This window comes from Anguilla anguilla, chromosome 2, assembly GCF_013347855.1.
Source record: "Anguilla anguilla isolate fAngAng1 chromosome 2, fAngAng1.pri, whole genome shotgun sequence".
Lineage (NCBI taxonomy): Eukaryota > Metazoa > Chordata > Actinopteri > Anguilliformes > Anguillidae > Anguilla > Anguilla anguilla.
In genome coordinates, this window is record NC_049202.1 from 66996214 (window position 1) to 67011867 (window position 15654).

Below are 15654 nucleotides of genomic sequence, written 5' to 3' on the forward strand. Positions count from 1 at the left end.
ACCCACTACTACAGCCTTTACACACACTAACACTCAACAGACCCCACTAATACAACCTTTACACACACTAACACTCAACAGACCCACTAATACAGCCTTTACACACAGAAGCACTCAACAGATCCACTAATACAGCCTTTACACACACTAACACTCAACAGACCCACTAATACAGCCTTTACACACACTAACACTCAACAGACCCACTAATACAGCCTTTACACACACTAACACTCAACAGACCCACTAATACAGCCTTTACACACACAGCCACTCTCAACAGACCCACTAATACAGCCTTTACACACACTAACACTCAACAGACCCACTAATACAGCCTTTACACACACTAACACTCAACAGACCCACCAATACAGCCTTTACACACACTAACACTCAACAGACCCACTAATACAGCCTTTACACACAGAAGCACTCAACAGATCCACTAATACAGCCTTTACACACAGTAACACTCAACAGACCCACTAATACAGCCTTTACACACACAGCCACTCTCAACAGACCCACTAATACAGCCTTTACACACACTAACACTCAACAGACCCACCAATACAGCCTTTACACACACTAACACTCAACAGACCCACTAATACAGCCTTTACACACACAGCCACTCTCAACAGACCCACTAATACAGCCTTTACACACACTAACACTCAACAGACCCACTAATACAGCCTTTACACACAGTAACACTCAACAGACCCCACTAATACAACCTTTACACACAGAAGCACTCAACAGATCCACTAATACAGCCTTTACACACACTAACACTCAACAGACCCACTAATACAGCCTTTACACACACTAACACTCAACAGACCCACTAATACAGCCTTTACACACACTAACACTCAACAGACCCACTAATACAGCCTTTACACACACTAACACTCAACAGACCCACTAATACAACCTTTACACACACAGCCACTCTCAACAGTCCCACAAATACAACCTTTACACACAGAGTTACTCTCAACAGACCCACAAATACAACCTTTACACACAGAGTTACTCTCAACAGACCCACTAATACAACCTTTACACACAGAGCTATTCTCAACAGAACCACAAATACAACCTTTACACACAGAGTTACTTTCAACAGACCCACTAATACAAACTTCACACAGTTACTCTCAGCAAACTCACTACTATAGCCTTTTCACACAAAGATTATCTCTCTAATGCAGCATAAAAATAGACAGGCCAGCTTCCGGCCACCAAAACCACATGTACTCTACCCACAGAAAGAGACAAAACAGGCACACACTACTTTCTATCTATCTATCGCTCTATCTATCTATCTATCTATCTATCTATCTATCTATCTATCTATCTATCTATCTATCTATCTATCTGTCTATCTATCTATCTAGCTATCTATCTAGCTATCTGTTTGTCTGTCTACCAAATAACTATATATAACAACATTTAGATATAAGTACATTTATACTCCCCTCCTCCTCTCCACACACACTTATGAATCAGAATGACGTGTGTTACAAACATCCAAAGAAGAACAAGCCTAAACAAAGCACCGTACACACGCTGCCATTCACATTTACTACCTCACAGTGTTACTAATAAACCCCACACTGCCCGACAGACTCCGGCTTGCACAGGAGGCAGAGCACACAGGCTGACTCCGGCGAGAATCAGGAGACGGAGGAGCCCGAGCGAGAGAGCGAGAAGGCGGGGAGCAGAGGAGTGCAGGAGGACAGAGAGCCAGAGCAAGAGAGGGAGAAAGCGAGGAGCAGAGGAGGACAGAGAGCCAGTGATGACGACGCGCATCACAGCACATACAACAAAAGCACCCACATCGCCACCGACACAACCGGCGACAAGACCAAGAGGCACACCTGTTAAACAAGGACAAGAGACAGGACAGGGGGGGTGAGAGAAAAGCAGAGTCTACTGGAACATTTTCAGCCGTCTGGTCCTGGCTTTTCTGATCTGCCTTTCTCTCTCTCTCTCTCTCTCTCTCCCTTTGTTTTTTTTTTTACCTTTTTGTGCGTCGGAACATGTTGCTGTCGAAGATGCGGGGCAGCCCAGAGTCGAGACAAGCTGAGCGCAGCCGAACAGTCTAGGAAGCAGCAGTGTCTCTCAAAAATGACATTGCAGGTCTCTGTCGCTCTCTCTCTCTCTCTCTCTCTCTCTCTCTCCCTCTCTAGATACACACTCGTGATGTCTGTGCGTGCATGTCTGCGAGACAGCTGCAGAGGGATGTCAGCAGGGAGAGGCAGCGAGACACGGGGCTGCCTTCGCTCTCCGCTCGCACAAAAAAAAAAAAAAAAGGAGAAGAAGAGGAAGAAGAAGAAGGGGGAATTGTGGGTCTGTTCTCAAGGGTAATGTGCCAAGGCAGGAAGTACAAGGAGAGGGGGGCGGGGGGGGGGGGGGGGGGGATATCACAGGCTGTCTGTGCGTACGTGCGTGCGCCCCACTGTTTGTGTGTCTGTGGTGTGTGCGTGCCCACAGCCGCTAAAAGCCAAGCTGAATCAGAGCGCTGGGCTCTGGGCTGCGGGCTAACGTAAGTCTGAATGGTAAGGAAGGAGTCACTGAGCCAGAAACCAGAGTGACTGTGTGTGTGTGTGTGTGTGTTTGTGTGTGTGAGAGCGAGAGAGAGAGAGAGAGAGAGAGAGAGAGAGAAGCAGAGAGAAGCAGGGGGTGGGTGTATGTGTGCATGTGAGAGAGAGAGAGAGAGAGAGAGAGAGAGAGAAGCAGAGAGAGAAACCGCGAGAAGCGAGGGAGGGAAGGAGGGGGGGATTATGGCGGTGGTTGGCTGCAGGTGCCGCTGGAGCGTGATGTGCCCAGAGCAGAGCCTAGTAAAACAGCCACATCTCAGAAAACTCACTACAAAGGCCAAAGGCGTTTGGGGAAGTGAGAAAGAAAAGCCCATAAAACAAACTGTCTGACTGTTTAACCGTGCCCTTCCGGATCTGATTTTTAAAAAAGGCTCTTTGTAACACTACCAGTCCTGGTGAAAAACCATTCTTGAATAAAATAGAATTATATCGTACCATATGCTGTCACAGATGTTTTTGCCACACATAACAACTGATGATTTTGAAGCTGGCTGAAGTTTAATTATTCAGGTCTATGAATAAGAGTTGACTGAAGAGAGAAAAAAAGAGTTTAAAATATGCTGTTTCATGAATGATGTATGTAATATGGTTTTGACTGCTGCGGCAATTTAAAATCTAATTTAAAATGACATTTACTTAAGAGAATACACTGTGCGTGTGCAGTGGTAGAAAAAAATAAATAGAGACAGACAGCATCAAGCAGGGGATTCTGATGCACGCTCAGGTGCACCGTTTCAGTATCTGCAGAAATTAAGGAATTATTCTAAGGCACACGTAACGGGTGACGCAGGTGGGGGAAGAGGCCTGACTCCTGCATTCCCAACTGCGGTCCCATTCCCCAGCCGTTATTTCACCCCGATGACATCCGGCCCTGCCCCGTGTCCCCCCCCCCCCCCCCGAACATGACAGGGGAACGGGAAATGAGCAGACAGAGTGAGAGAACAGGACTCGTGGCTCAAATGCCGCCCCCCGCCCCACCCCTAAGCTGTGATGGGCATTGAGCGGGGGGGGGGGGGGGGGGCGCGTGCGGGACAGTCTGTGCCTGAGCTGCTGGCCTCCTACAGAGGCACTGCAACGTAACCACGTAGACTGCAATTAAAGATCGGTGGCAAACACCCCGACTGAGGATGTCTGCAGGTTATCACTGTGCTGCAGTAATAACTGACTGCCACAGAAGCAGAGATCACATAAACCAGATAACTGAAAAATCGTCAATAACACACAAACATGCAGTGAAACGCACACATTTCTTCACTGCACTTTTGCTAACACTTGAGACACTCAGCGCATTATACTAGAAAGCATTATGCACACAAGGAAATTCTCCGAATTCGATGTGGATGTTTTCTCCATTGTAAATCAGCATGTAGAGCCAAAAGGAGACAATATCCTTGCTAACTGGTAAGCGAAACAGCCAGGCTAGGACCAACAATCTTGTTGTGTTTTCAGGACAAAAGGAGTACAGTGCAAAGCTTGCAGAAGTCATAATACTCAACACAACAAGCTGATTTTTGTTTTGCTGTTTATTTTAACCAGTTCAAAACGTGACATTGCTAATGCATCCAAGAGAAAGAAAGGCTTTTCAAACTGTTCCCTCTGTGTCGCTTTTACTGAAGTGAAGCTTTTAGCGAATGACCTTTTCAGTTGTGAAGGTCACAGTACATATCTCTCCTTCCATGTTCAGTAGTGCACTAGGATAGCTAATTGTGTAAAACAAGCTAATATGATCACGTGATTTTAGAAAACAAAGAATTGATATCTTTAATTTGGTTAGCAGTTAAATCAATGACGACAAATGGTTTAAGGCTGAAATTGTCAGGCAATACTGTTAATGACAGTTGTCTGTACTGGCAGATTCTGCTCGGTCATGCCATTCCCACACTGCAGCAAACTCAATTTCAAATCACTGGGCCCTGAACGGATTTTGACAACATCTGATGCACTGCTTCCTTGTCCCAAAACAGGGCTAAACAAGGACAATTTCTTTTATTTTTTATGAGCGAGCAAACAGAGACAGGCTCAAAGGGGAAATCCAAATCTCGGGCAGAAAGTAGCCATAATCCCCCTTCCCCCCTGTGCAAGACGCACAAATCTTGGGCCAACAGCGTCCGTCCCGCCACTCAAAATTTACCGCAACCAATCAAACGAGTGCTCCCATGTTCTGCATCCATCACAGCCACACGACTGAAAGGACAAGTGGTACAGGAAGGAGAGGATTCAGCACCACGGCCAGCAACCAGCGTGCCGTCCCTCACCGCAGACACGGACGGTCACTGCTGCGACCCAGACCGAGCGAGCATGACTCAGGTCTTTCCAAAAACAATTCACACGCAGAGCTGATAACCATTCGTAGGCCCCAGGGTGTAGCTACACTGCTCTGTCTACACCACTACTAATGAACTGGAAACTGCTAAGTCATCATGTAATGTATTGCGTAAAACAAGCTAATGTGATCATGGGATTTTATGTCTATAGAAGACAACATACTGACATCCTAAATTCAGTTCGATGTTAAATCAAATGATGAAAAATGGGAGGTCAGTTTTGCTTACTTGTGTTTTAAACAGAATGCAAAATAAATTTCTTTTTATTTTTTATTTTTTGCATTTTAATATTAATCTACAATTTTAATAAAAAAGACAGATATCTAGCTGGCATATTTTGGTGTTTTTTCTAAAATTAACTTTTGAAAACAGCCCTCATATTATTTTAGGTCATTTCCAATCAGTCTATTTCATAAATCCAGTGCCTGGTTGCATCACTTTTTGTCTGCTTTGTACTGCTCTTTTGAGGATTTCAGTGACTTATCTGCTGTCAGTTCATATTAATGTCAGAATAACACAATCTTGGCTGTGCTGGGTTAAGCAGAGCGTTCTCCAAATTTTGTCCCAGTTTGCCATGTGGATCAAGACAAATACATGGATACTCTCTAACAGAACAGCCCACACACACTTTATGAGACATGAAACAGACTCCAGCCCAGTGGTCCATGAGTTTAGACCGAAAGTGAAAGAAATGTGAAACCAACCTGCTGCTTTTCCGGGGTAGTGGAAGATCCTTCTGGAAACAGAGGGAGAGAGGAGAAAAGAACAGCAAAGATCAGGTCGGGTCTCAGGTGATGGACAACGCCCAACACTAAAACTCCTGCAAAGATACAAATTACAAGCACTGCTTCTGAACAGAACTACGGTATAACCAGAACCGCAACCCAGTGAACCGATCGGGAGGGGGAGGACACACACAGAGCGAGTGTTCCGTGCTAAATGAGCTTCACTGATCATCTGGAAGAAATTCACAGTCCATTATGAGCTCTGTAAATTCCAACAGATTATATTCACTTTTTACTAACAAACACATTATACCACTTTTGAAGATCAGCATTTCTAACCACTCAAATGTTGTGTGAATTGAGCACCATGGCATGCTTTTACATGACATTTGAGTAGTTAAAATTATATTTTATTTTTTGTACAGAATTATTTTTAACACATTTTAAGTTTAGTTTTTTCAGACATTCCCACCAAACACACTGTCCAAAGCAATTCTACAGAGAGCACAGAGTCCCTGGTGTTCTATGGGCAGGAAGCAATTGTTTGCTAAGTGAACAGACCCACTCAGACCTGATATTGAGGTCTGTCTTTGTGCTCTGATCAGGAATCACTCTCAGTGCTAAAACGAGCTCTTTAGTGTGGGCTGAGTAATCATGAAGCTGAAAAGAAAATGGTTCCTAATGACTCCTACTGCTCAAGCAGTCAGGAATGTTCAGAACAACATGAAATCATTTTTAACGCTCTCGATAGAACCGTAACCCATTACTTCTTCGATTCTAGAAAAACATGAAAGGGATTTTTTTGATACGAGTTTGATACGAATCCAAATTAAATTTATCAAAGACCAGTCGTTTGAAGGAAATGTGAAAGCCGCTCAACGAAACAGTACAAGACCGCGACTTACCTGATGAGTTCAAACACAGGAGAGTTTCAGTTTTTTAAGGTTTGTGTCCGTTGCAATCACACTGAGAACAGTCAGGAACATAACCAATGGTGACCAAAGCACCGAGGTTCATTCTGCCCTCCTGCTAGCAGGAGGCAGCAATGTGTTCAATTGGCCAATGAGTATCACAATCCCGTGAATTCAAACTGTATGCCTCAATGTTTTAGCCAAATCATTTTAATATAATTATTCACTAGCAGACCGTTCTTACTGTATGCATGCAGAATCGGCAAGGCATTGAGGGTTACTATACACCTAACCTTGCTACTTGGTCGGGGGCAGGCAAAGAGGACTGTACTGTTTCTGCATGTCATGGCAGCTTGTGTTCTTAATTATTTTAATTAGCTCCACTATTATTCATTCTTATTCAGATACATGTCTTGACAACCGCATTTCTTTAGCTACATTTCTGCATAAATGAAAGCAGAGGACTATTACTGCATCCTTTCATGTTCTAACATGGAGAACCAGCTAATTATATAACTGAGCCAGGTTAACAACAACAACAAAAAACTGCATACAAGGTGTTTTTCAGCCCAGCACTAGGTCTTCATACGTGCATCATAATAGCTAATAACATAATCCCCAGGTAGACAGAAAGACAGAGGTGTAATATCCAGTTTTCAGAAAGCAAAAGTCCACCCAAAGTATTTTATTCCAAACAATGATATTTGCTTACGAGCACAATTCCTCAGCCAGGAGATATAACTAATCAGAGAAAGAACCAATCAGCAGGCTGAGTTCATGGGTGGAAGAACCACATGGTATGACTTCTACTTTTCTGACCCCCTGGACTGTATACCTCTACTTACAGATTCGCCCATGTAAATGGTAAATGGTAAATGGGGGATTCGTGTAAACTGTGATCTCTGCATACGGCTTTATCTCTTCAAAAAATGTGCACGTTTTTCCCGCACCCCCCGACCCGACAAGCGGGCTCTTTCAGAGCTGAGAACGCTCAGCTAGGCAAGCGAGGCCTCGCCTCTGCCGTCTCTCTTAAAGCCTTTTTTTTATTTCCGGATCTTTCTCAGGAGAGGCCGTTCTTTATCCAGGGTGCTCAGCCTCTATTTGTCATCGCCAAATCCAATATTCCGGAGGAAAGATCTCCGCTGCCTTGTAGCACGGTCCACAACACGAGAGGGAGAACGTTTGTGTGTTTCCGCACGGGGGGGGGGGGGGGGGGCTTACAAATAGCAGGACGAAGAAACGGCAATTTCTCATAAATGCCACCAGAGGCACTTCTGCGTATGTAAACACTCCGCGCGCTGCCCTCTGATGGTAACCTCCGGCTCGGAGCAGATGTTTTCACTGGGGGTGGGGGGGGGGGGGGGCTCAATGGACAGCACCAATGCCTGCGGCCCCCCTTTCCCATCCCCACCCCACGCTACGGACAGACAGATCTCCAGGAGCGCCTCCAAAACGGAGCAGGGTAAAACTAGGTCAATCGATCATACTAATGGTCTGTTGTGGAACGTTGAATGTCGAATAACATTCAAATCTGCTTTACTGGAGCAGGTCTCCGCCCCATCAGCTGGCGTCCACTCTGCCCCCCCCCCCCACCTCCCTCCCTCCCTCCCTCCGCACCGACAGACAGCCTGTCTCCAGGCCTGTCCTTCAGGATGCAGAGAATCCCCCCTCCACCCCCTTCTCAGTCAAACTCCCCTTTAATAGCGAGATTAACCCAGACATCCTCCTTCCTGTGCCATTACTACATGCAAAGAGAGCAGCTTTTCCACGACCATCGTTTGAGCCGCTCTCCCCCGGCTAAGCGTGTTTCAGAGAGCAGTGTCCGCGTTCCTGGCCTCCCATGTGAAAGCGGGGGAAAGTGTGAATTAATTACACTGCAGCCCACTGAGTCTGATCTCCCAGTGCTCCCCTTGCGGTCAGTCAGCGAGTCAGCGTTAGCCGCAGATCCAGTCCTGATCTTCCAGCAGGTTGCACGAGCGAGCCGGGCGTGGCGAAAGGGTTAACCCTGGGCCTGCGATCCCCTCAGGCTAAGACTCCCCTTCACTCTCCCCTGCTCTGTGTGCTGCGGGAGCGAGTCTTTCACGCCGCCGCGCTGGGGAGAAACGTGCGAGGCCACAAATAACAGAGCGCACAGCTGAGCGGAGTTTAACAATGAGGAGAGGAGGTGCTGTGTGTGTGAGAGAGAGAGAGAGAGAGAGAGAGAGAGTGAGAGAGTGAGAGAGAGAGGCAGAGAAAGAGGGAAAGAGAGAAAGTCTGAGAGAGAAGGAGAGAGATACAGAAAGGCAGAGAGAGAGAGAGAGAGAGAGAGAGAGACAGAGAGAGAGAGAGAGAGAGACTCAGATATGACTCAGGTGTTGGTTTGAGTAGCACAGGGATATTACCCCATCTTTCCATACCCTCCATGTTCTGATGTTGATCCTCTGTCCTAACATGTAACCCTTTCCCTCACCCTAATGCCATCTTTACAAGCACAGCCAACAGGCGCACGATCAGACCTCTCCCACAATCCCAGGGCTTCTCATTCTAAAAGGCGGAATGTCCTCCAGTGCTTAAGTGGTAAATTGTAACTGACGGATACAGTGCACACAAAGATGTCAAGGACACTGATTCATTCAATGCACGCTCCTCCCCCTTTTTTTTTTTTATTAAAACAGCCAACGACAATCAGACAGTGACCTCATGCGCCTTTGACTCACTGTGATGTCATAACGTGTGACACTGCCACCAGGGATTTGGCCAATGGGGGCTCAAAAACTCGTCATCACCACACTCAACTTCCTGCTCCCTCTCCTTACTGCTTCCCCCATCACGTCGAAACGGCCTGGGACTTCGAGCGCGGTGGCTTCCGTAGCCGGTTAGCCCCGCGTGAGAGGGGAAATGGCCATACAGGCTAACCTTCAGCCCTCGCGGTTCAGGAAAGAGCTGCTTGAGTGAAGTACAGTCGCACTGCATGTGGAGAGGAGACCTCTCGGTTATGTAACCACGCATCGTTATTCCATGTCTCACTGTACAACTCAGCAGGCCAAACGCACCGAGCAGCATGTTGCAAAATTATTTATTTATATATGGTGTACACTTTACAGTACACAACAATGGCAAGCAACACACTGGTAGTTGGGGTGGGTGGGGCTGGATCAAAGTTAATGGTAAGGATCAAATGATCAGTAATACACAGTTTCATATATACACACATACACACACATATAGAAATATATATACAGCATGTGTGTATATATAATAGACATATATAGACAGAAATGGAGTCAGGCACTAGGACTGCGTCTTGTCTGAATCCATTTTGGCTTTCAGTGCGTATTGAGTTGAATGCACTGTGAAGTAGTGACTGAGCACTGGCCAAACAGAACACTTTCCAAAATCCCGAAAAATTAGCTTGTGTCACTCATCCATGTTTTTATGGTTTTGTTTATTTTGCATTCATGCTACTCTCTCACTCTCTGCTCTAACACATGGCTGTCTGTCTGTCATGCACTCATGTACTGTATTAAATTATGTTTAAAGTGTTTCAATTATTACATTGGAATTTGCAGATATCAGCAGGTCATTTGTGCTGAACTACTCTGATGATGTTACAGAATTATGTCAGTTAATCCGTAATAATAACAACATTGTAAAATGCACATTAGGCATTTGCAAATGCTTACTTGAATACACAGTGTGCCACCCGGCATTCACTGATTGAGTTTGTGTCTAATTTCGTCTGCGTGTGTGAAGCACATTCTGCCCTTAAAAGGTTACAAACAAACGTGACCTTTCGTGGTTATGGCCGGCGAAAGGCTGTTCGAGAGGCCGAGGCTCAGAATTGGCTCAGACGAAAGAGAAAATGAAAACACCTGGATACCGTGCACCTGGCACCGCAGCCAATCAGAACTCCGGCAGAACGGACGCCTATGCAAAACGAATTCCCTCGCCCTGTCTACGCGACGGACTCCATGCAAAGCGTTTTTCACATAAATGCGCTCGTCCGGGGAAGTGAGGCTCGTTAGCGCGGTACGCTGAGATACGGCACCCCTCGCACCCGGACGTCGTCTGTGACCTTCTCCTGCACGGCCTGTGTTTTCCATATAATTGTTACAAGAGGGAAGGGGATGTAAAAAAATAATACAAATGATTTCTGCCATGTCACCATATTTAGAGACCTTCGCAGAATGACCTTTTTAACTGATAATTAATCATTCCATGTTGCTGGTGCGCTCTGAAATTTCAAGCATTTTGCAGGTGCAAATTTTACAGTTGTGGGACCATTGAGATGATTTGTTTTTGCTATTAAAATAAGATACTGCCACTATAGCAGTATTCAAGTGTGCATGCCTCTACGAAATTCCATTTATTTCATAAATCTTTATTTTTCTCTTAATAGACCCAATCAAGTCCTCTCGTTTCTCTCAAATCTGTCAAAACAACCCTAAGCCCCACGTTTGTGTCCCCACGCATCTCCATATGCCTGACCCCGCCCCCATTCCACCCACCCTGGGCTCCACACACAGGAATGAGCACGCACGGCTGCACACTCACTATGCCAATCCAGTATACCAATGCGTGCTTACGACAGCTGCTTTTGCACTCAGCGCAAGAACATCTTGTGTGAGTCAACGCCTATGACAAACCAAAGCGATGTCTCCACGCAGTCCTCTTCACCGTGACGTGCGGCACAACGAAACAAACTCGTTCTTACTCAGGAAGATGATGAGAATGATATTTTAAACGTTACTCACGGTGAGACAACGTCCGCAGAATTTAAATTTAAGCAGAGAAATATGCACGAGGTACCTGGCAGGCAGGCAGAGGAGGGTGCTGACAGTGACTTCACGCACGGCTCAGATTGGGAACTTCTGACTGCACTGGATGACAAACTGTGATCAACTTCTTATTCACACATTGCAGCCTGACACTGGAGGCAGATCCATGCTGGAGCAGTCTAAATATGCTCTCCGGCACACAGAAAAATTCTGAGAGTGCCAGACTTGAGAATTTTTCTGCTGGTATTTGGAGAGATAGGAGAGAAGATTCAGTTTGGCCGGCCTGATTGCTTCCCTTCCAGTTCAGTGCGTTCACTGACAGACCAGTCCTCGGCCTAGTGACATCACAGAGCAGCACACTGTGCCCAGTCCAGCACCCCCCCCCCCCCCACACACACACCCTCTCCCCCTACAGCACCAGAGACCTGTCACTTTCAGGAGCAGAGGGGCTACCTGTATTTTTTTTTTCTTCTGAGGAACGCCGAAAGTTGATGAACGTGTAGCAGCTTCACCTTCATGCCTGGGAGCCCACACACACACACATACACACACACACACACACACACACACACACACACCACCGCCATTCAGGCTTTCTCCTTCATTTCCTCGGTAATGACAAATGAGAATGGCTTCACAGTAATAACACGCTTACACACAGAGCCGGGGGAAAAGCCACACACACACACACACACACACGCACACACACACACGCACATACACACGCACACACAAACAGAGATAAGCCTTTGCCTATCTGTGTTTGCTGTTTGATAAGATCCACAGCTGGTTCTGTGCTGATCTGAGACTGTGCCATGAGCACCCAGCTGGAGGAGGAGAGCGCTGAGCTCGAACACAAAGCATGGAGACACAAAGCAACCAACCAGCAATTTACCACCGGCCTGCCCGGGACATGTCCTCAGGTAACACAGGGGAGAGGCACTCCAGGAATTTGGAAATCCATTGAGAATTTTTACAAAGGAGCGTACGGGCATTGTATGAAAGAGGGAGCATCAAACAAATATTCACAATTCACAATTCAGCGCGCATTCAAAACATGCATTCAACACACACTGAAACACATTGAAAGAGAGAGAGAGATAGAGAGAGAGAGAGAGAGAGACAGAGAGAGAGAGAAAGCACACATTTGCCACAGTTCTCGCTTTCTGAGCTACTAACACTCTTTGTTCACCACCTACACAAACCCCCCCACCCACCTCTCCGCCAAAGATATTTAAAGACAGAGTGCTGCACAGCCTCAACAGACAGCTGAACAGTTTCCATACGTAGCTTTTCATCTTGTTGTGAAGAGCTCCTCTGCGATTGTCTGCTGTTATATGCAAATCCTTTAATGTGCGGATGCTCTCCGCCTGCTCATGTTGTTGTTGTTGTTGTTGGACTTATTTTCCAGATCAATAAATGGGTTATATAGATTCAGCGTCTCCTGTAACCGTCTCTCAAAGCCGCTCGCGAGAGAGGAGGTGAGTGGTACAGGCATGCCAGCCACGGCAGACCGGGTGACTGGATCCAGAGGAAGCCATCCCAATCTTTTATTACCCCCACCACTTCCTGGCAGTAATCTTTTGAGAGCCTCCGATTAGGACCGGAAAGCATTTTTTTTTTTTTTTTAAAAGGCGGTCGGAGGGCGAATGCTGACAGCACACGCTCAAAACATCTCCAGCAACGGGACATGACACAGCTATTACCGGGCGCATGACTTCACACACTCGGGACCCAGGGAAAAAACACCCACTCTGCAGCTAATCGAATCGGGTGGGGCCGTCGTTTGCCCCGAGTAGAACACAGGGCCCATAATTTTGCCTGAGAACGTATCGAAACGATTGGGAAACGTTGCACAGACCGCACACGGTCAATAACCTAAATGCCACGCTGCCAAAATAAGCAGTCGCTCGTCAAGCTTACAGTGCGCTGAGGGGACCTGGGATGGAGTAACCGGCTAGCAGTCCGACGGTAGCCTTACTCAGTGTACCTATGCACGCCGAAGTGCCAAACAGTCAACACAACTGCACCCAAGGTTTTGTTGAGTTATCCATATTGACAGCTAGAACCGTGTGCACTTTACTGTAAAACCACTCATGGCAATGCACATGGCAAGCAAGAGTAAAAAAACAGTCAGCTTTGTGACTGTTTTTTTTTTTTTTTTTTAAATCTGAAAGAAGCCATGTAGCTTCCCAGAAACAGTTCCTGTCCTGCGCAGTCTCATTTTGAAAGGTGGCCCGTAGACACACACTCCAGTAAGCATTCTGTTCACAGTACTGTACACAGTCTCTGTCAAGAGCAGCAAGCTCACTAAATCCAGACATGCAATTTGAGATTATATCTACTCAAACAGGCACTATAGACGGTGGTACATTTTTACACAAACAAAATAAAAGACAGAGGTGTTTATTCCTCGGGCACAAATATTGATTCTACATACAGTATATACCACTGGAGTTCTTCTGACCTACAATCAAACCTATTATTAAATCAAGGGAAGTGTAATACCAGGGAGATACGTCTTTAAACACCTGCCCTGGACAATTTCAGTTATGAGTTGAAACGGTCTGAATGTATTTTACCTGCGTACTGCGTTTGTTTTCTCACTGGAAGCCAAAATGTCTAACAGCTCCAGACCTTCCTTTCCATAGCATTGCAGTGCCCTTTTCCCTTGTACCATGTGACACCTGAGGCACTTTTAGTCATGATTAGTTATCATGCAATCCATGATAACCTGCCTGCATAATGTTCTGCTGCCATACATGGTCTCAAACTTGCGCAAGCGGCCGAGATCTTTTGCAGGATTGGTTATATTTGATATTTTAAAGAACTGTATGTGGTGTGGGGATGGCTGGTTTAAGCAGCCACACCTGTCCTGGGTCAAGCTAATTAGACCTGGCCAATTGGATAATTGGTGAAGAATTAGATAAGTGGCCAGGCTAATTGGACCCAGGAACAGGAGTGGCTGCACCTGTGCGTAGTGAGGTAATCACTGCGCACAGGTTAAATCTGCCATCCCCACCCACACCAGGAGCTTCTGTCATGACAGGGTTAACATCTGCTCATTTGGCTATACCATCTTGCCAAACCCTCGTGGAATAAATGTGGACTGTTTTAACATCATCTCCCTGTGTCTCTGTGCTGGAGGGCCCCAAGGAAAGCCACTTCGGTGGCCTGTGGCAGGCGTGTTTGCCACACTGTAATAAATGGAAATATCTGTATGAGTGGCCATATTGGTTACTTCTGGGGAAATACTGTCTCACTAATAATCGGTTTTACTTTCAATAGCACTGAACTGCACCAACATGTATACTGCAAAACTGCTTGTTGGCAAGTGCACGGATAGGAGAGTGTTTGATTGAAACGGTCTTATCTGTTTTTGATGTTTGCGTGTCGCTGTGTACTGAAGTCCATTTCATATTCCTCGTGCAAGTTAAAATGGTTCTGACCGTAAACAATCAGGACGGTGGGGGGTAGACTGCGAGCCAGAACCGAGATGGACCGGCTGGCCACATGCGCATCACACTCCTCCAGCGTCACGTTCAGTCAGGAGGCGGCATCCAACGGCGTTACACCTACTGCCTCTGCTGCCCCAGCATTGGGCATTGCATGATCGGGTACCTCACGGGGGGCCAGGCTGGGCTCCCAGAAGACCAGCCCCTGAGGGTTTAGCCACTACCAGCAACATAAAGCTGTGTGGCCGCCATTAACCCTTTCAACCAGATAAAATATGGACCATACCACCCCTCCATGTCCTCCTGCATTAAAAACAAATATTTTACAGACATGTGCTGATAACTTCCCAGTGGGGAAAAAAAAGTCACGCCTCCATTAGAGAACAAGGTAACAACAAGCTCATGATTCCTGAGATCACTGTGGGTGGGACTCAAACATCGATGCCTATTTTTTCGCTGCTGCCACGTTCCGTGTGGGGTGCAGCAGAGAGAATCTGTCCTTAGTTTCGGCATGGGTACACGCCCGTGCATTAATAAGGAGTGAAAGATGTTCAGATGTTTTGCCTGGCTTTGAAGACGTGCAGGGGTGGGGGGGAAAGGCACCGAATCGGACCACGCACAGCTGTATTTATCTGAGTGCGCATAATTTGGCTTTGTGCACCGATCAAGCAACCTGAGATGAAAGTGTTTCTCTCCACAGTTCGGCCTACCGCCCAGCTGCTTCCCCAGCCCCTACTGCTCCCTACCGAGGAACTGGATTCCAGTTTGGGCCGCCCTGGATGCGATATTCAGGGGCGGTCGCAAGGCAGCCACATGGTAACTTACAGTAAAGGCTCGCTGATATCAATTATCCACAGCCCTTTGGCC

The 15654-nt window shown here is 46.5% G+C and overlaps 1 protein-coding gene across 8 annotated transcripts in view; it reads right to left on the bottom strand.

Annotated features, from left to right (window-relative positions):
* The window catches only part of mast1a (microtubule associated serine/threonine kinase 1a), a 61456-nt gene that overhangs the window by 43964 nt on the left and 1838 nt on the right, over positions 1–15654 (bottom strand). For 6 of the 8 annotated variants that reach the window (XM_035405082.1, XM_035405084.1, XM_035405086.1 and 3 more), the window contains exon 2: positions 5644–5675. In XM_035405082.1, coding sequence (XP_035260973.1) covers positions 5644–5675 — 32 coding nt within the window. Of the gene's footprint in view, positions 1–2036; positions 2318–5643; positions 5676–15654 lie in introns of those variants that run through there. The other 2 variants (XM_035405081.1, XM_035405085.1) reach the window with 2 other exon arrangements.